Below are 19,228 nucleotides of genomic sequence, written 5' to 3' on the forward strand. Positions count from 1 at the left end.
TCAATAAGTATAGTAACAATTTAAATCAAATAGCATTAAATCAATAGGATTTATATTGTAGAGGTTTTTATTAGTATTCTTCTTTACAATTAAAATCGGAAAATTATATTTCAAAAGTATTGATTAATCTTAGAATGAGAAGAAAAAAATCTAAAGATTTTTATCAATAACTTTTTTGGTAAAGGTATGATATGGGATTAAGGTAGATTTCTTCGAAGTAGATTTCAAAATAGATTTCTTAATAGGTATACATGGTATTGGATTGAGTGTTGTATCTATTGGATCGATATATCGTTATGATTGGGGATAATAATTGCAGTAGAATTAATTGGATAGTAATATTTGGAGTAGTATATGAACATAAACTTAAGAGTCATTATTATCCAATTAATAATAGGGTTATGGCGTTGAAGCTATGAAAGACCAAGAATTATAAAATCCGCATCAAAAAGATTAGTAATATAGAATAAGTCAATTTCTTTATAATTATTAATCTGTAGATGGGATACGATGACTCTCACCTATACGTGATATATCCTACGAATCTTTGATCATGCGATCGGAAAGCTAAGTAAAGTCAGCTGGAGCCGGGTGGTGGTTGTATACTAATTGGAGGCTATACTGGGAGTAAAGATATATATAGCTGATTATTAGAGGGTAATCGTAAAGATACTCGGAATAGAAAACTATTAGTAAAACGGAAATGAAAAACCATTTGATGGTGGAAAGAAGATAAGAACAGAATTAATGCGGAATCATATCTTTACAAATCTGTATAAGGAACAGAGCCAGAGCATATTGCAACAAAGCATCTGTAAAGCGAAACTAACCTTGAAATAATGAATAATAAAGTTTCTATAATATAATTGAGTCTAACTAAAGCCTATATTAAGAATAGAACCAATATCCTTAACTTAACAAACGAAAATCGATAGAATACCTTTAGGGTATTAGTGTGTAGAGGTTTTCATAATTTAATAATATATATAATCTGTGAATATACCAGATCGGATATTTACAAATAGTAAAAAAAGTAATAGAAAGTATACAAAGACTAGAACAATATCTACTAGGACTGGCGGAAGCATATATAGAATAGGAGGAGGGATATTTTTAGTATCTTACCTTCAAGTACACAAAAGCGATATAGCGACAAAGAAGCTTTGATATAAAAGAATGCTTTTAGTAAGCCATATTTGATAATACTCGATTGGTATTACAGTGATAAAGGATTTTAGGTAAAAGCTAATCCTATAATATATATATGCAACATGCTTCTAGCGTTCTACTTTCGACTACAAATTATATATTGGGGGAATGGATTTTATAAGCAAAGCTTTGATTAGTGATTGGAAATACTATAGAAAGACTGTCTGGCTAGAAATCTGAAATAGCAAACCTGCGAGATATAGTCAGCCTTGTTGTATAAGAGAAATCCAATAAGGTAATGCAAAACAACTATTAACTACAAGACATAACATATAATAACAGCAACAGCAACACTGTCTATATAGCTCGAGAGGACAGATGCGTATATCAATCTATAATCGGATACTATAGAACAGAGGGCATAATGGAGATATCAATAGGCTTAAGGAGCAAACAGGAATGGAGGCATAAAGGAATGGTTTTGATCCTGACCGGAACTTCCGAAGGTAATCATACAATAGGTGGTTTAATATAGTCAAAAGATTCTACAGAAGCCTAGTACTAATGGCTTTATCACAAGTGAGCCGGGAAAGCATCTATAGATATAGCGAACCTACTTTGTATTATAATATATTCTAGAAAGTAGTTATAATATAATTCATTTCTGTCTCGAGTGGCTGCAGAACGGATCCAACGGAAGGATTAACTAAAGAAGAAGCAGCTCAAGCCTTCAAAGAGTGGTGGTGATAACTCCCACTTGAAGACTATACGATCTTTTCTAATGGATCAGAACAAATTATTGATTGCAAACATTGTATTGGCTACAGATATGCAATATATCACAATAGTACTCAAATAGCCTTCGGATTTAAACAGATCCGAAGTGACTCATATATATTTGATGTAGAAGTAATAAGAATATGGTGTGGATTGGAGTATCTAATTATTATACTTGAAGATCTCTGAACAATTGATCTGGATATATATTGATAATATATCAGTCATCTAAGGTATACACAGAAATGTATTGCTTACAATACAATAGGCCTTCCACAAATATCATAAAGCAATAAAACAACTCGATATCAGAATAAAGTGGTTATTTGGATATATGGAGATCGAAGGTAATGAGGAAGTAGATTACTTAACAAACACAGGCGCAATTGGGCCTATGGACCAGACATCGATAAGTTACCAATAATCAGTGGAATCCAAACGATTGTCCGTCAAAAGCACCTACACACAGAATCTACCTAATGAGAAAAGATGAACTCCTTTTTCTTTGTTAGCTATAAGGAGTAGTCTTCTAGATATAATATAAAGGAGCCAAAGGAATTAACTCTACTAAAAGTAGTTTTATATTAATTGATAACTATAAAAATAAACTATGGCGATTATGCTATTTATTATTAGCGATTTGGTTATTAAAACAATAAGCTGGATTGCTTATGCGGTAATGCTAAAGAATCATATCACTTCTTTAAATACATTATAAATAATCTAAAGCATTTAGACTGGCTCCTTGCCCCTATAGAAATGCAATTTAATAAATAGGCAATTATATATATCAAGAAACTCTTATATATACCTAACAAACTTACTCAGCTAATTACCGACTCAGAATTCTATACTCAGATCTATTCTAATTACTAAGGATCTTTAAAAAGCAATAATCTTTTCAATAAAGCTTATTGTCTATCTCTTATAAATTTATTATTCAATTAATTATTTGAATATATTATATTCTAAAAATTACAAACCTAATATATAATATAAGAGTCCTATTATTTAGCTAAACAATCCCAGTATATAAGACTACACCAATCGCAGCTCTTATCAAAGAAGCGGGCCTGCTATCGGGGATAGTCGCGTTAGAATATGTTAAGCTGTGATTCGCATTTCGATTAAAAACAATCAATAATCAATATTTGCTAGTAAATCATTTGAAACCAGTAATACGAAAATGTGGATGAGGAGTAGACACAGCAAAAGGGCCTTTTATAAGAATCCAGCAGCTCAGCCATCTCATTTCAGAGATGTAATGCTCGAAGCTATTCCGTCTACACTTTTCGAGTAGCTATAAAACGAATCTAATGAAAGGATTAATCAAAGAAAAAGTAGTTCAAACCTTCAAAGAGTGGTAACAACAACTCCTACTCGAAGATTATACAATCTTCTCTGATAGATCAGAATAAACCATTGATTGCAAATATTATATTGATACGGATATGCAATATATCACAATAGTACTCAAATAGCCTTTGGATTTAAGTAGATCCGAAGTGGATTTATATGTATTCAATATAAAGTAATAGGAGTATGACGCGGATTGAAGTATCTAATCATTATGCTTGAAAATCCCTTGAATAGTTGAATCTGGATGTATATGATAGTATATCGGTTATTTGGGGTATATACAAAAACATATTGTTTACAATATAATGGGCCTTTTATAAGTGTTACCAAAGCAATTAAAACAACTCGACATTAGGATAAAGTGGTTACCTGAATATATAGAGATTGAAGGCAATAAGAAAACAAATCGCTTAGCAAATATAGGTGCAATTAGGCCTATAAACTAGGTAATCAACAAATTACCAATAATCAGTAAGGTCTGAAACGATTGTCTGTTAGAAGTGCTTACACGTAGAATCTATCTGGTGGAAAGAGATAAACTCCTCTTTTTCTATTAACTACAAAAGTGATCTCCTAGATATAGTATAAAGAAACCAAAGGAACTAATTTTATCAAAAGCAGTCTTATATCAATTGATAGTTATAAAAACAAGCCACAGCGATTACACCGTTTATCATTAGCGATTTGATCATCAAAACAACAAGCTGGACTACTTATACAGCAGTGCTAAGAAACCATATCATTTTTTTAAATGTACTATAAACCAACCTAAAGCGTTCAGATTAACCTCTTGCCCCTGTAGAAATGCAATCTAATAAGCAGGCAATCATATATATCAAGAAACTCTTATACACACCTAACAAGCTTATTCAGTTGATACTAACTCAGAGTTTTATACTCAGATTTATCCTAATTATTAAAGAACCTTTAGAAAGCAATAATCTTTTCAACAAGCTTGCTATCCATCCCTTATAAACTCATCACTCAACTAATCACTTGAATACATTAACCCCTAAAAACCGTAAAATCCAATATATAACATAAGAGCCCTACTGCTCGACTAAACAAATAGTAACCACTCTTGCTTTTTCTCCTCTACCATAAGAATCGAAGCCCACAACAAGGCCTATCCACCCGGAAAACCAAGCTCTGCCTCAATAATAACCCGGATTAGATATTCCCTTCTAGAAACAGAAGCGAATCGTATCTGTAGAGGAGCGAATAGCCCCTGGTATTGAAGTTAAATTGCTAAATTCGGTTGTGACAATCACACCGCTCAAAATAGTTCCTTATCTTAGCATATCTAAATACCCTTAGGGAGGTCTAAAACAGATGTTAATTATATAAATAATAAATAAATAAATAAATATTTAGCTAAACAAATAACAATCTACTTTTACTTCTTCTTCTTTATTATAGGGATCGAAGCCTATAACGAGCCTATTCACCCAAAAACCAAACTCTGCCTTTAACAATAATCTGGATTAAATATTCCTTTCTGGAAACAAAAGCGGATTGTACCTGTAGAGGAGTGAATAGCCCCTAGTATTAAAGTTAAATTGCTAAATTCGGTTGTGGACGATTACGTCGCTCAAATAGTTCCTTATCTTAGTATGTCTAAATATTCTTAGGGAGGTCCAAAACAGATGTTAATTAATATAAATAAATAAAAATAAATAAATAAATTAATCCGTAGATCTAATAATATATATTGAGATAGAATATTAGAAGTTTTTTCTGTTTACAAATAATAGGTTGCGAATAGTAGAAAGGGGATGTATAGAGATATCAAGCTTGGATTATAAGGATTCTATCTATAAACCCATATCCTACAACTCCACTATCTATTAAATCAATAAATAGAATATTACATTAAGTGTAAGGAAAATTTCCGTTAAGATTTTTAAAAAATTTGTTATTTATTGTTTTAAGATATAAAGGGATTTTTAAATATCATTCATCTTTTAATTCATAAAGGCAACTTTTTATAAAGAATCTTGATTTACAACTATAAATCGAGGGTTAATCTTTTAATATATTTAACTAAAAAATTGAATTTCTGTTATCATCCGAATGTATAAAGTCTTTAACAAATCCACCCAGATTTTTTACTACCAGTAGAAACTGAAAAAGTGTATCGAAATAATACTGTGGCAGTTGGGAAACAATTAGTAGGTAAGAATGTATTCTGGTAAGTAAGACTATAAGCATTGTGATAGGGTTTGGAATTATGATAGTAATCGATAATGGGAAAACGATGGATATTCGAAGCATGTTTGATTTGTAGTAGGGGAATAATCAGGGTATTGTATAATTCCTGAGTTGATATTATATTTACATCGTTACATCACTTTTCTTTGCAATTGAATTTAATATAACCAGACTTTTTGTAATAAAGGTAGAGGTTAAGATTTAGATATTCTTCTCTATTGTAACATAATAAGAATTGCTAGCCTTGGTAAGCAACATCCAGTTACATAAAATCTCCAAAGGAATTAGGCGTAGGTATTACAGCAGCGATAGCAGACTTCTTTTCATTAGGTTTTTTTTGATTATTAAAGTTGATATCTTAATTCTTATATTGATTGTCAAAATAAATCTTTTCTCTAAGTCATTGTAGATACCTTGCCACCAGACTATTTATATATTGATATTAATGGTAAAAGGTTTATTGGGGTGGTTAATTGAAGTATCAATTAGTTTTTATAAGACTTTGAGTTTAAGATTAGCGATTTGTTGTTTGATAGTCTTCTTATATTAATAGCAAGCTATTTGAATTCAGTAATAAAGTTATCAAATAGGGTTTTCTTTATTTTACATTTATTATAATCTATAGAAACTTTGTATAAGAGATCTAGAATCTAGTATTGCTTATTTAATTCACGCCAAATACTTATTACAATATGCCATTCAGAAGGCCAAAGGTTGGAATTATACACGTTGTCTGTAATTGTATCAAAGTGTATCTAATTGTTTGTATAAGCAAGGCTAGAAAGTAAGCTAACAAGAAATATAATTTTCTGAAATTCTAATTTATTTTCATAATCTGTAGTTAAGTAGTAATTGATTGTATTACGAAAAATTGTATACTGATCTTAACACTTTGTAATATCTTGCTTATCATTACTAAACTTTTCAAAAGCAATGAGATATTTGCAATAAGATGAAGTTTGCAAATTATTATAAACAATAATTTTCAATATCTCAATTGTATTTTTCAATTCAATAATCTTTGATTGAGTATTGATAGTTTGAATTTGAATAGTGATAGTTTGGGCTTGTAATGAGCCCATGATTGATTCAATCAATTCAAACATAGTTTGAGCGACGGCGAAGTGTATAGTATTTGGGTTATTGAATAGATCTGTAAAGGGAGAGATATTGGTTTTGGTAGAGTTGAGAACATAATTTAAAAAAAGGAATTGTAGAGGTAGATTAGATACAGACATTTCTGGTGCAGGTGCTTATTTACCTATCTTTAATGCTTTTTAAAGCTCAAAACATTGATAACAGGGTATACAATGGATTAATAGTAGATGTGATCGATGCGATTGGAATAAGGTGTTGGTGGGATTTTGGAAATAAAATGGGAAATAAAGCTATAATAGCTTATTTGATAATAATACAAATTGTCATGATACAGGTAAAGACTTATATTATATTATAAGGGTAGAAAAGCTATAGAAAAGTGAAGCTCTACTTATAGGAAATAGAGCGCACTAGTATTCTATATTTGAGGTATAAAGGTAACTACAGATTATATAGTTGGCGTTGTGACATTTATATTATAAATTAAATTAAATAAATATTAATATTCAAAAAAGGAAAAAAAAAAGTCGAAAAATGAAAATGAGACAATTGATCTATATAGCCAACGATAGCTGATGCTTGTTTTCTTGGGGCATTTGTTGCCGATTGCGAAACCTATTGGGTAATCTTTTCGTAGACTGCGAGAATTGTAATTCGCAATTCGTAGTAGGTTATTAATACGAAGTTGGGAGGGACATTAGCATAGGTTAGAAAATCGACGACGATGGCTAGAAAGATGATTCTGTTTAAGCTTGTCATTTTTTTTGGATACTTGGATCTGTATAAGAGAGGTTCATTTGTTAGATATTAAACACCGATCTCAATCTTTTTCATTCTTCCAACTTAATCACTCATACCAAGTTCCAAATTCTCGATTATTACGCTTTTAGCTTGTATTTTTTCATAATGCAATCCAAACTTGTCTTCTTGTCTATCCTAGTCTCGACGAGCCTATCTGTTGGCCTTCCAGCATCTCTCAACATCTCAGACCCGTCTACTGGTCCTATACCCAGCGAAACCGACTACTATAGTTCATATTGCGGGAAAACTGCTCCATTTCCAGGGAATTCTACATTGCCGATCTTACCAACAGAAAGTGGTCCACCGGGACCTGATGATCTTCTCTTTCAGAATCTTCTGGCAGCAGAATGGGCAGTATTCTCCTTCTACCAACAAGGCGTCGAAGCTCTAAATACTACATCATTCACATCCATCGGATTCCCAAACACCGCCTACGATCGTATCCAAGAAATCCGCGATAATGAAGCTGGTCATCTCCGAATATTTCACGACTCCATATCCAACACATCGATCAAACCTGGCGCATGCAAATACGATTTTGGCTGGAGCACCACCACGGAATTTCTAGAGATGCAAGTATTGATTGAAATCTCAAGTATGGCATTTGCGGCTGGACTCGTGCAGCAAGCAAACTTGAATGTGACGAAGGGTGCCTTGATGGGAATTGGAGAAACGGAGACTCGACACACTACATGGGCTTTAATCTCTGTTTGGGGAGCTGATCCGTTTGTCGGACCAATTGATACGAGTTTTCCGTATGCGAATCAAATTTTAGATTCGACGAACCGATTTATTATTGATGGTTCATGTCCAAGTGCGAATCCCGAGTATCCCTCTCCCAGTCAACATTTACCTCAATTGCAACCCCCAGAGAATGTTACTGCGGGAGGAAATCTGACATTTGTGTACGAGAAAGGTAGTGATGGGGCTGAGATGCCGGTTTTTGAAGAGGGGAAAGATTATTATGCTGTTTTCTTTCACGGGTTGGAGATAATCTCGGTTCCATACGATGTTGCTACTAATAGCTCGATTTTCCCTTCTGATCTAGAGTTGAAGGGTATAATCTTGGCAGTTATTGCGGATGAGTTGAATGCACCTACGGAGGAATCTGTTGTTGCTGGGCCTGCTTTTATTTTGGAGCAACCGGCGATACTTGCTGCTAGTGGGATATAGGAACTCGCCAAGGATAATCGAAGCTTTAATGCTAGAGTTAAGATTGCAAGTGTTGGAATGGTTTGCGGAATGTATTTCAAAGCAGCTTTTGGCGCTTTTAGACGATATAGCTTAGTAGGATATAACGATATCTTGGTAAACCATTATGATACCATGATACAGCCTTCACTGTATGAGCGTTGTTTTTGCGCGATTTGAAGTCACTCACTCCGTCGTCTCTACTGACAAACAAATATGTAATCAAGGTGAAAGTTCTATACGGTTTTGGAAATCAACACGACATTTGCAATAGCAAACAAAACAAAGTTCAAGATAATAGAGATGAAAGAAAATAATGCTATATGCCCAGCGGGAGGTGAACCATAGTTGTGAATTCGTATCGCAAGTCTCTGCCAGCTTCATTGACGAGTTTAAGATCTTGAAACTCTATAGTGTCTCCTCAATATCCTCAGCCTTCGCAACATCACTGTCATCGGAGTCGTGCGTCTGCAGTCTTGGGTCCCTCCAACTAATACGCAAGCGTCATTATTAGCCACCGCAAGAAATTCAAGCACTAGTAAATTTGATATTTTCAGGAACATTATAGACTTACACAGGTCTCCCCGCATAATCAAAGGTTAGACCCTCAATGCCACTCGATGTTTCCCTTCTTGCTAAAAGCAGTCTATTCCCCTCTTCATGTCTATCACTCCTACCCTCTCTCCTACATCTTCTTCTAGCCTGTACATGCTGTGGACTGCGAAGGATAGCTTTTCGAGGTCCAAGGTCTTTCCAATCTCCAGGAATGGGAGGAGGCGAAACCATTTCAGCCTCCAGACGAGTGAGACAGTTACCCATCGTGAATGAAAAATGAAGTAGCCTTATTCAACGATTATAATCGTCGAAATACACATCGATAGGTAGTATATGTTGTCGTTGTCAACTCAACAACTGAAGTTACAGAGGAAGTCCATCTGGTACACAGAAAACAGACACAAAGATTTTTGGGACACAATATTAACCACAAGGTGACATCAAGAGCAGATTACTACCCACTAACTTGATGTGCAAAATTTCACACGGGGATCTCACGACTCTTCACTATTGTAGAATGTGAGCCAGGAAGAGAGGACAAGAGGAAACGGGAACCCACGAACAATGAGAGAATCATAACCAATCTCGATTTATGCTGTTGTCATACTAAGAATAAGTCGAATCTGGGGATGGCCGTAAAACCCCGGATTCTGGAAGGTAGATCAAAATGGCCATCAACTGCAAGCCGTGTTAGACTTCATACTGTGGCAATACCAACTTCAAGGTATTCAAAAAGAAACGGCTTGAATACGATATTCCTACTCGTCAACAGTTTTTTCTGCCTCTCCAAAAACAACACTCCTTATCTACGCCACGTTTCAATTCATGGAAAGAACTTACAAAATAACAGAAACAATTAAACATTTTCTATATATAAAATTTTGGGTGAGATTTAGGATTTGACTGCTCCGGAATGCAGGGTTGTCGAGTCATCGGTCATTCGCCAAAGCTTAACTTTAAATCCTACCCCTTCATCCACAAGGCGACTTTCAGTATTTCATGGTGAGTATTTCATCATGAAGGATTCTGTTTCTGCGCCCCAAACATCATAAAAATTTTGGCTTGATCGTGCGAGAAAATCCTACTGTAACGTCGTCGTACGACATGGTAGATCACGTATTCAGCTTTCAGGATATACATAAGATGGAAAGTCCTCCCAGCTCAGAGTTATGGAAGATTGTTCATAACAACTCAACACATATTCAATACCTACCTAAGTGAACAAACCCATCTAAACAAATAAACTTGATCGAGAAAGCTACAATATATCGCGATGTCGAACCTAGTACTTCTCCAAGTGCCTCATTCGCCCGGCCCAAAACACAACCGGAGCTCTTCAGTTTATTCTCGTAATTCTTGTGATTCGACTTTCTCTGCCTATACTGGCACTACTCTTACCACAGAACCATGTCCCCCAATAGTTCGAGCCCGGGAATCGCGGTTGAGCTATTCAGGTCCATGTGACGGGACGGTATTTTATATTTACGATAAACCGTTGCCACCTTTGCCACAGGAAGCTCTTGTTCAGAAACAGAAGCCTTTGCCTCCGTTGTAAGTATATCAGCTTGGATTGGTCATTCGATAATAGCATGCTAATTCGATATCAATTAGACCCCTCAATATGTCTCGTCGCAGATCCCATCAAAACATGAGAAGTGCAATGCCGGAACCCAGGAACGATACCATATACTACGACGAGAAAGAGGTGTATGTCCACAACCCGTTCAGCGATGAGAAGGTAGTGCTGGTAGAAAGCTGGGATGATAAGGAAAAAAGATTGTGAAAAGGTAAGGTTCAATCAATTTTGTATGAATAGCATGGTGGTTGTGATGTGGGAATCACGACTGGATACCCAGAGATCTTCTAGACGTCGATGTACATAATTCGGAGAGCGGGGGGTACACGGTCTTTTTCAGGGATTTGCAGGCGGCGGAAATCAGGGTCTTCCGCGCGCATAATATACTTTCCGGCGTTGGGTCTGTGGTGGGGGCATATGCTTGGAGCACTAATTGCCTTGGGATAAGAAAATGCTTGGTCTTGCTAAAATCTTCATTTCTTGCTCATTGTACGATACATAATAAGATATTTTTATCAACTTAGTCTCTCGCTGGGAGATTAATTTCTGCTACCATTTCGCTTTTACTACTCTTCATAAGTTAGATGTGAATTCATCTAACCTCTACTGTCCCGTTATTCCAAAATTGATACTGCCTCCCAACACTCCTTCTAAATCATTGCCCTTTCAATAATTCTATTTTTTAACTTATCTCTCAATCCCCCCGCTCTTCAAAGACTCGAAACCTCTGTTGCATGTGACCACTCATCCTCCAATCCCTTCAACCTTGCTAAGAACTCTGCCCACGATTCCCTCGTCACATTGGAGTCGAATTCAATCGTGATATTCTCACTTCTCCCATCATTAACTCTTCCACCCATAGCATCTGGAGAATCAATTCCACACTTCTTCAACTCAAACGTGTTTCCAAAAGCAGCTTCAACTTGATTGATAGCACGAGTGACGTCTTCTAACGTTTTGAATGCCTGAAGAGAACTATTAGTAGACGAATATCTTCACTATCGAGACAATGAGAAGACTCACAAAGACACGATTTGGACAATCGCCCCGAGCATCGCCATTCTTGAGTACTGTTACCCTTAGATGCCATATTGGAGTTGTTCTCTCGGAATTCTGCTTCCAGAGAGTATGGGCTCCCATGTTCTCATGGGGCAAGTCGACCCTTTGTCCATTGCCATGTAACTCTTTATCACTGGCATTCATAATGTCCGAGTATCCTCTCATTCCAGGTCCGGGGCGTGTCATTGTGGTTTTATTTGCAATGCGATATGAAGATTGTATGAAGATCGTAGTGTTGAGGTGTGTTGTGTGTATTTTTTGATGGTGTGTGAATCGATGATACTTGTTTGGTGCGGGTATGGAAATTATCTTCGCACCTAGCATCAAAGACCAATATATATATATAACAAGTTGGAAAATCGCGTGAGACGTCATGTTAGATGCTATTATCAATGTGACACGAGAACTGGAAGCCATTTCAACATTCGTGTTCGGAATAGTTTCTTTGACCTATCGGATAGTTTCATCGTGGCTGAGTTTTGGGGAAATCACACCACTGGGCTTACAGCATGTGAATTTTTGCTGTACCTGCTGAATGCAACCTGATCTCATGCGTATATGACCTGATTCTTCCAAATCCCATCGCCGATTGCAATAATTTTGCTGTGGGTGTGAAATCAAATCGTGTGAAGCCAATGAGTTATTCTATGCATAGCAAGTATGTAGCCGCGGCTGTGTCACATCGTCAGTTCTAGAAACTGAACGACGCCACTGAGGAAGGGATAGAACAATTGAACATAGGTTGACACTGATCAATTGATTCTGCACACTTTCATCGAGCATTTGATCGTGACTTCAGAATTGTTGAGAACTTCGACGCCACTTTGGCGAGTGAGTAACCTGTTATTCGTGGCGCCAGAGCTGGGAGTGTCTGGCCATTCGCAAGTCAATTTCTCACGCGGCTGTCATAATACCGGCATGCCCAGACATAGAAGCTTAAATTTTCAGTTGAAAAGAAGCAATTGAACAATTAATATGTACATCGTCCCAGTTCTCACTTTTATGTGTTCGGATTCAATAGAATTGTTTCGAGGAGATGATTGGCCGCATTAGGTTAGCGAGCGGGTATGTGGCGGGTGCGGGGTAAAAGATTCTCCACATACCTAATCCACATAAGTTTTTGGCGCCTTTCGTTCTCTCCTTCTAAACAACGATGGCTGGATCACGACTGTCCCTTCGAGTTCTTGTTGTGCTTGTATCCCTACGCATTGTATAGATTTTCTTCGATCAACAATTGATTCTCTTGAGATGCTGAAAAGATCTTGCATTATGTCATCAGTGTGGCATTGTTTCCCTAATGTGTAACCCTCTCCGTACGCACATAGTTACCTCGATCAGAATTATCTCGTTGCAGTCAACGTATCAAAAGCTTGAGACTTGGTGATAGTATTGGTCATATGCGATGGGACTTATAAGTTAAACGATGTTCTTGATGTTCGTGGTTTTTAGCATTTGGCTCTTGACTTTTGACGTTGCAACCAACAAATTGCGCCGAAAAGCTTCCTCGGTTTACCCAAGTCGAATCTCCAAAGTCTAGATCCAAGATCATCTAGTCACTTATTATAAGATTTATGATGATATCAGGTCAAAATTAAACTTCGGCAGTCCCAAGTCTACGAATCTGGATTCGTTGTTGTTTCGACTCTGTTCACACCAGTTTAGAAACAAATTGAGAATAAGTCGAGAACGATGCATAAATAGATCATATACTCAACTCGCCCTTCGGGACAATGCTTCTCGCCATGACTATAAATATTGGATCATCGTACAGTGATCTGCATATCTCAAAAGCCAAGAATCCCAGACTCTTGCAATAACACGACTAAACATGGAAATTGCACAAGAACTCTGCGTCATTGACGAGACATTCCACACAGTCTGTGGCCACGTCATCACCAGAATCAAGCATGAACATGAAAATTGCCGAAACTTCGATAGAAATCCTTACCTCGAGGGTCAATATATTGACTGCCAATGTAGAGCCTATCACATCAATCAAGCCACAGTCCTCGACTCATCCTGTAAGTTCTGCTTGAATCCCGAGACTGATGCTATTATTAACGAATGGAGATCGGACGAGGAAGCAATTACACCCGCCGAGATCCAATCTCGTCGGGAGTTTTGGGCACGATACACTGAAGAGCAAAGAACACTTTTCGCAAGACAGAAGGTTTTTGAACGCGATGCCGAGACTGGCAGAGAAGCTTACGAAGTAGGAGTGCAGCTGCATAACGAGGGTGCAGATGAGTTGACCGAAGAGATACTCGATAGACTAGCATTGAAATCCATCAGACTCAACAGAACCCGAGGCTGGTACGTCGCACAACAAACTTGCCACTTCGGACAGATTAGAAGAGGCATTCCGGATGATGAGCTTGAATATCTGTACGATGAAACAGATCCCAACCCCGCGATTCTTGCACCAGTCCTCCCAGCAGATGTCCCAGATGACGAAATCTGTGGAATCTGTCGACAATCCGTGCATGTTCCGGGGGTCGGTGGGCTCACAGGTCTTCTTCGGGTCTTCTGCGGTCTTCATATTTTCCATCATGATTGCATCCTTCCCTGGTTCCGAAAAGGAAACCCGGATACCGTCTCATGCCCTGCTTGCAGGGCCTCAAGAAACGTCATCATCCCGCCAGACTTTTCCGACATAGTTCCTCTTTAGGAGCCAGATAAGTCGATCCTTTCCTACTTTTCCTACTCACAAATTTAACATCATACACATTATCCAATTAAACATTTTTCGAATTCAACCGTGCCGTACCCTACGCGTGAACTCCAATCAACCATGATATTTTCCAGATGTCCAACTCTTAAAACTATCTTGTTGCTCTCTCTAGTCTACATCAATTTCAATTCGGCGACTTTTTTCTTCCGGACCCTGCTATTATTATGAACATTTCAACGCTGAATAGCGTTGACGAAATTCCGAACATATTCATACATACTATGGCACAATCATATCACTCTCCTATGCACTATTTTATATCAACTTGTCTCTCAATTGTCTTTGCTGTCTCTAATCGTGCATCGTATTCTGTGGTGATACAGTGAGAGTACTACAAGTACCTAGAAACTCTCAAATAACAATTTTAGAAATTATACAGACCTGAGAGCCAGCTCACATCATAGTCTGTTCTTCACACAAAATTCGCGTGGAGATAAGAAAGTCCTCGCCTATTTCTTCACGTAAATCGACCATCTCAACCTCACACCTAATCAATGATAATCCTCCACCCATCACCAAGCGTCTCATTCCTAGGGCCAAGTCCTCCCCAAATCATAAGCTGTTTCGTGCCCGTCATCGAGCTACCAAAATATCGTCTGCTAGTCCAAGCTCCTCCTTTCTCTTCATCTGCGCCAACCTCTATTCCGCTGATTTGGAGACGAGACCATTCTCCTCTATGGCTATCCACACCAGGCAGCTTTTCTCGTACGACGCCTTTCACCTTTGCGCCAGAGTATTGCGCGGGTGGGAGTTGATAGATCCAAACATCCGAGAATTCTTCCTTGTCATCAGAGCCCAACGCCAACAATAAATAATCCCTACCATTTCCAGTAGTAATAAAATGCAAAGCCGCAGAGTCGCGAGGTGATGGAACCTCAGATGGTTTGCTCGTATTGAAGTCCAATGTCTCCCATTGGATGTTACTGTTTAGATCGTTCATGTGACCTTGAGCCAAGTCCTTACTCACGTCATCCAGAGTTCCACCAGTAGGATATTCCAAGAAGTCGATTTGTCCACGAGGAATCGACCCTGTAGATTTCTCCGAATCGTCGCTGTACCCCAATCTCCACAATTTTCCTTGTCCGCAGGTGAGATTAACTCCAGATGTTGGTGACCCTGGAGGATCTGGTAGCCTGCTCCATTTTCCTTCATCCAAATAAAATGCCCATAGATCATTCAAACGCACTTGATCATACGATAATCCTCCATAGACGAAAATGACAGATCCGTCAGGACTCGATGTGCTGACATGTTTCGTTCGCGCAAATGGAAATGTGGTATCTGGAGGAGGATCCAAGAATGTCCATTTTGATGACAATGGGTCGAATACCCACAATCGGCCATTTTCTTCCAAAGGCTTCGGACTATCAGAAGGCTTTTCACTACCGCCAAAAACGAAGAAACGATTTCGAGCAACGGTTGCTGAATGATATGTGCGAGCTAAAGGTACAGGTGCTGTATTCTGATCTCCATCTCCGACTGCTGGTATGGATCGCAAAACTGCAGTCGTGGTATTCTCATCAGTTGAGACGTGAAGCTCAAGGACATCATTAGTCAAGGATTGAGAATTTGCATCCTCAGAACCGCCAAAAACATATGCCCTATCACTAATCACCGACAATGTATGTCCATATCGCGGTAATCTACCGGTGGTCGTCACATGCTCGAGATGTCCTTTTAAAGGTAATGTTGATTTAGACAGATAATATGCCGCGACACCTCCCTCAACAGCTGTTTCGACACCGTAAGCGGCGGCAGTTACGATAGCTGGTTCCATTATGATCTTAGAGTGGTTAATATTTGTTCTACTCGAATCAATAAACTCTGTTGTGTTGTGAATTGAAGTTATGGTTGGATCTTTTGCCACTGGAAATGACGTAATGATCGTCGCGGGCCAGGAACGTCCCTTAACTTACTAAAAGCACACTTTCGTTACCTAGGCTCACATCTCCTTACGGCCAAGACAACCTTTGAAAGTACTTATCACGTGCAGATATATCTCAGGAATATAATCTACAAATCTAGCTTTGAAAGAATTAAGATGAGAATCAATATTATATATGAAAATCCCTTTTTTGTTTATATGGAAATCCAGTCTACAAATGGATCAAATAGAAAACTACTGAATACAATTTGAAATATATCAAGTATGAATGATATAATACAAGCTATCGTTCTGTTTTATAGTAAGCTTTCTAGAGTTTGTTTTAATAAAGAATAAATAGATGAAGAAATGATATTTAATGTTTCGAAGTGTAGCGAAAGAAACTTATACATCGGATTTTACGGAATTTTTATTTATTTATTTATTTATTTATATTAATTAACGTCTGTTTTGAATCTCCCTAGGGGTATTTAGATATACTAAGATAAGGAACTATTTGAGTAATATGATTGTTATAATTGAGTTTAGTAATTTAACTTTAATACTAAAGATTGTTTGCTTTTCTGTAGATGCAATTCGTTTTTGTTTTTAAAAGGGTATGTTTGATTTAGGTTGTTATTGAAATGAAGCTTGGTTTCTGGGTGAATAGATTTATTATAGACTTCAATCTCTATAATAGAGAAAAAAAAGCGAGAATGAATTACTATTTATTTAATCGAGTAATAAGGCTTTTGTATTATATCTTGAATTTATAGTTTTTAAAAATAAAATGAATTTGAATAATCAATTGAATAATAGATCTATAAGGGAAAGAAATAGCAGGTTTTGTTAAAAGATAATTTCTTCCCAAAGGTCCTTTAGTAATTAGGATAGATCTATATATCGGGAAAAGGCCTTATTTTATGCTTTTTCCTACTAATCTAGCACATACATACACACACAAGCTCATAACACCATATCTACGGATATCCCGAAATCATATTATACAATACATACCAGCACAATCGCTATAGCGTTCCGAAACTGCTTGGTTCGAGAATGCTGTCACAGCAGAATCAGAGAGAGCCGGAGAGCTAGCTATTATCTATAGAGACAATGAGCTCCCCGATTAATCTCGATAACCATTCCTCAATTATTGTTTCGAAGAAAATGTGAACTAGCAACAAAAGCGCTGATCCCTTTTCAAGCTTATTCGAGAGTGGTTAGAATATTATTGAAATAGTTGTGAAGATAGTTATTCAGAAAAAAATCGATATATAATGGAAGTGTATTGCAGATGAGGTTTTAGTATTTATTAATTTCAAAACAATCTTTGTACAATTCACAATGTAATTTGTAGAATAGGATCTGAGCTGATTGGTAGGAGAATTGGTATATAAAGTATTAATAGTTATTATAGATGGTATAAAAGGAATCTATAATTTGAAGCTAGTAATAGAAAGCATAAAGCCAACTATACAGATGTATATAGGGATACTTCGAATCCCCAAAACCGTAATTACTACTTTCTTTGGCTCAATTGTGAAAGCAAAAACTACAAATAGATTCAAGCAAGTAATCGGTGGAGCATTAAGATTAGAATATATAAACAAAAAACTTTTTTTTTTGATTTGATAAACAAACCAAAATAGAGTTGTCCTTATAGGGAATCAAACAAACACTAATAAAGGCAATCCCAGAGATTGCTATTCTAGGAGCTAGAGTTATTGTAGTAATAATATCTACTCGACACAATCACACACAACAAATTTCGAAGGAAACTTTTTCTTCGAAATACGACCCGTTCGCAATCGATTTAGATCATAATTATTAAACCAAATTGATTGCAATTGCCCCCCAATAATTCTGATCAATAGTTATTGTGCTATTGTTGTCGGTGCTTCGAATACAAAATATATATAAAAATTCGCATAAAATTTTCTCATTCCGAATTATTAGAATAAGAATAAGATCCTCAATATGAGCTCTTTTAACAATTCATTAATATTTAAGAATACAGCTATAATAAAAGCTCCTTCTGAAACCTCCATTATACCAATCACTTATTCTATTATTATTCTAAGTACCCCAATACCTTCAAGCCCTCCCCGCCTTCTGAAAACCCTCAATTCGAAATCTCTAGCCCTATTCTATCAACCAACCAGCCAGCCAGTATTGAAAGAAGATTTGAAGAGTTCAATCTACTTAATGACCCCTTTATTACTCAAGATACAACCAATACTACCTATATATTCAATCAGAATAAGAAACAGAGCCCTACAATACCCTTTAGCAATCAGAATAAACAATCTAGAATCCAAAACAATCCAAATACACTCAAGAAAGCTATTTTGAAAGCTAAAGACCTTATAGTGCTAGCTTCCTCTCTCTCCCAATTACACAAAGAATAATCCAAGCTCTTAAATCTCCTAAAGATCTTTAGAGAATATACTGAAAAGGGAAAGCTTACTACAGCTTTAAATATCATTACCTCTCAAATTACCTATTTGGAAATTGCTATACACAAAATCGAATCACAAGCGAAAACATTAGCTAAACCTTTTTCGCCTACTACTGCTACTATCACTATATTAAAACTAATATATACTGATATTTCAAAAAAAGGAGAATGGAATTTAGTTTTTAAAGGAAAAAACATTACATCTATTAATATAGAAAAGAAATCTAACCTCATCCAAAACAAATTATCTTAATCAAACCAGATTTTCCAAACCCTACCTCCTTTTCCCCTCTAATTATTCGAAACAAAATAAATGAAGTTTTTCAAAAGATCGAAATCAAAAGGCTAGTTATTGCAATAGCAACTATATTTTTCAATAATAATATCATTATCATA

At 36.6% G+C, this 19,228-nt stretch overlaps 6 protein-coding genes across 6 annotated transcripts; 3 read left to right on the forward strand and 3 right to left on the reverse strand.

Annotated features, from left to right (window-relative positions):
• Window positions 1-7,500: 7,500 nt before the first annotated feature.
• EAF02_007526 (uncharacterized protein) lies at window positions 7,501-8,568 on the forward strand (the record flags this gene model as incomplete). Its single annotated transcript, XM_038903574.1, has 1 exon — window positions 7,501-8,568. One exon carries the CDS (start codon window positions 7,501-7,503, stop codon window positions 8,566-8,568), a length of 1,068 nt encoding a protein of 355 aa, XP_038756388.1.
• A 426-nt stretch (window positions 8,569-8,994) lies between these two features.
• EAF02_007527 (uncharacterized protein) lies at window positions 8,995-9,405 on the reverse strand (the record flags this gene model as incomplete). The annotated part of the gene is made up of 2 exons (XM_038903575.1): window positions 8,995-9,076; window positions 9,161-9,405. 2 exons carry the CDS (start codon window positions 9,403-9,405, stop codon window positions 8,995-8,997), a joined length of 327 nt encoding a protein of 108 aa, XP_038756389.1.
• A 1,009-nt stretch (window positions 9,406-10,414) lies between these two features.
• EAF02_007528 (uncharacterized protein) lies at window positions 10,415-10,924 on the forward strand (the record flags this gene model as incomplete). The annotated part of the gene is made up of 2 exons (XM_038903576.1): window positions 10,415-10,692; window positions 10,753-10,924. 2 exons carry the CDS (start codon window positions 10,415-10,417, stop codon window positions 10,922-10,924), a joined length of 450 nt encoding a protein of 149 aa, XP_038756390.1.
• A 503-nt stretch (window positions 10,925-11,427) lies between these two features.
• Window positions 11,428-11,962, reverse strand: EAF02_007529 (uncharacterized protein; the record flags this gene model as incomplete). Its single annotated transcript, XM_038903577.1, has 2 exons — window positions 11,428-11,682; window positions 11,741-11,962. The coding sequence occupies 2 exons, from the start codon at window positions 11,960-11,962 to the stop codon at window positions 11,428-11,430; spliced, it is 477 nt and encodes a 158-aa protein (XP_038756391.1).
• Window positions 11,963-13,604: 1,642 nt separating this feature from the next.
• On the forward strand, window positions 13,605-14,444 carry EAF02_007530 (uncharacterized protein; the record flags this gene model as incomplete). The annotated part of the gene is made up of 1 exon (XM_038903578.1): window positions 13,605-14,444. The coding sequence occupies one exon, from the start codon at window positions 13,605-13,607 to the stop codon at window positions 14,442-14,444; it is 840 nt and encodes a 279-aa protein (XP_038756392.1).
• A 550-nt stretch (window positions 14,445-14,994) lies between these two features.
• On the reverse strand, window positions 14,995-16,284 carry EAF02_007531 (uncharacterized protein; the record flags this gene model as incomplete). The annotated part of the gene is made up of 1 exon (XM_038903579.1): window positions 14,995-16,284. The coding sequence occupies one exon, from the start codon at window positions 16,282-16,284 to the stop codon at window positions 14,995-14,997; it is 1,290 nt and encodes a 429-aa protein (XP_038756393.1).
• Window positions 16,285-19,228: the final 2,944 nt, after the last annotated feature.

The sequence above is a fragment of the Botrytis sinoallii genome, assembly GCF_014898435.1.
Source record: "Botrytis sinoallii strain Bc 23 chromosome Unknown BSIN_013, whole genome shotgun sequence".
Classification (NCBI taxonomy): Eukaryota; Fungi; Ascomycota; class Leotiomycetes; order Helotiales; family Sclerotiniaceae; genus Botrytis; species Botrytis sinoallii.